General features: G+C 58.0%; 1 protein-coding gene across 1 annotated transcript in view; it reads right to left on the bottom strand.

Annotated features, from left to right (window-relative positions):
• Positions 1–980, bottom strand: part of LOC113214256 (uncharacterized) — an 11,130-nt gene extending 10,150 nt beyond the window's left edge. Inside the window, exon 1 of the mRNA XM_026433565.2 lies at positions 255–980. Coding sequence (XP_026289350.1) covers positions 255–767 — 513 coding nt within the window. The 5' untranslated portion in view covers positions 768–980. The remainder of the gene's footprint in view (positions 1–254) is intronic.
• Between the last annotated feature and the right edge of the window lie 466 nt (positions 981–1,446).

Raw genomic sequence — 1,446 nt, 5'->3', positions numbered from 1 at the left:
ATAGCTTTTTCAAAGCAGAAGGGCGGGCTAAAAAGAAAAGTATGACTGCTCGATCTGCTTTCCTCTGCGCGCTCATTGGCTGACCGGCATACGAAGGTCATCGTTGACTAGTCAGCGTTCAGGAGGAAACAGATCGGGTAGTCATGCTTTTCTTATTTAGGTTCCGGTGAATACCCTATACCCTATACTGATGTCAGTCCTCTTGGTTTCCCGCATTCGCTATGGGGAAAAGGACTCCTCGTACTTCCACTCACCTCGAGAACGAGCTCTGCTACACTCGGCAACAGCTTCCCGATGAGCTTGTAGAGGGCTGCTTGGGCCACGACGCCACCTCCCAGGTAGACGTGGAGGGAGCGAGCGCCGGGCTGGCGGCCCACGAGCCGCACGAGGGCGTCAAGCACCGCCGTGGAGGCGCGGCAGCTGTGCAGCATCGGCAACTGCAGCTTGTCGATGCGGCAGCCAGCGCTGTCCAGGGCGGCGACCAGTCGCACGACTTGGGGATCCGTCGTCTTCCTGTCGATCAGCCTCAGTGCGCGCAGTCGCGGCGCGTGTGACAGCACCCGGGCGTCATGCGACGCCAAGAACCACGCATGGTTGCCGTCGGTCAGGCTGGTGTAGACGGTGAGCTTCGCGGAGACCCAGGCCCGGCGGTCGCGGGCGAGGCGGTACCAGCGCCAGCACACCAGCGGCACCGAGTCTAGCAGGGCGTGCGCGTCCGACACAAAGGAGAGGATGTTCAAGAGGACTTCGTCGGGCAGCCCGTCCATGGCTGAAGGGTGGAGGAGGAGCAGGGGTGTCCAGTACGATGCGGCACTGCGCGCGACGGGGCAACGTTCTCCGTCAGAGGGCGGCGCGGAACTGAGCTGATTCCACAGCCCGGACAGTCGAAGACAGAGCGCCCGAGCGGCGGTCCCCACTCCCACTCCGCCTCCGGCGCGGGAGACGGGCGAGGCGGTTTCAGCCGCGCCCTCCAGTCTCAGAGGTCTCTCGTGGGAGGGGTGAGGGGTACGCGGAATCGTCGCGAGGCGACCGATAAACCATTTCCGTAAACCTGAAATCAGGGCCTGGAAACGCAATGGTCGAGTCCCGGCCGAGGCGCGATACCAGCGAAAACAGCGTGTTTGGGGGAAGCTTATGCGAAAAAAGTATACATCTCCGGTAAAAATCAAGAAGAGATTCGGAAAGCTGATGAAATTTGCCGTGTAGTAGGCCTATTATAAAACATGATACTCTCACGAGTGCGCGGAAAAAAATTGTTAAAAAACATGGTTTTTCGACCCTACATAACCTTACTCTAGCAGACGGAACTTTGTTCGTGGATTTGACCACGACAAACATTACTTTCGGGCTGAGCATATAGCCTACTACACGTCAAATTTCACCAGCTTTCCGAATCTCTTCTCGCTTTCCACCGTAGATGCATACTTTTCTCACATAAGCTTCCCC

Source organism: Frankliniella occidentalis, unplaced genomic scaffold (assembly GCF_000697945.3).
Source record: "Frankliniella occidentalis isolate FOCC.00 unplaced genomic scaffold, Focc_3.1 Scaffold356, whole genome shotgun sequence".
Lineage (NCBI taxonomy): Eukaryota > Metazoa > Arthropoda > Insecta > Thysanoptera > Thripidae > Frankliniella > Frankliniella occidentalis.
This window is presented reverse-complemented; position numbering and strand designations above follow the sequence as displayed.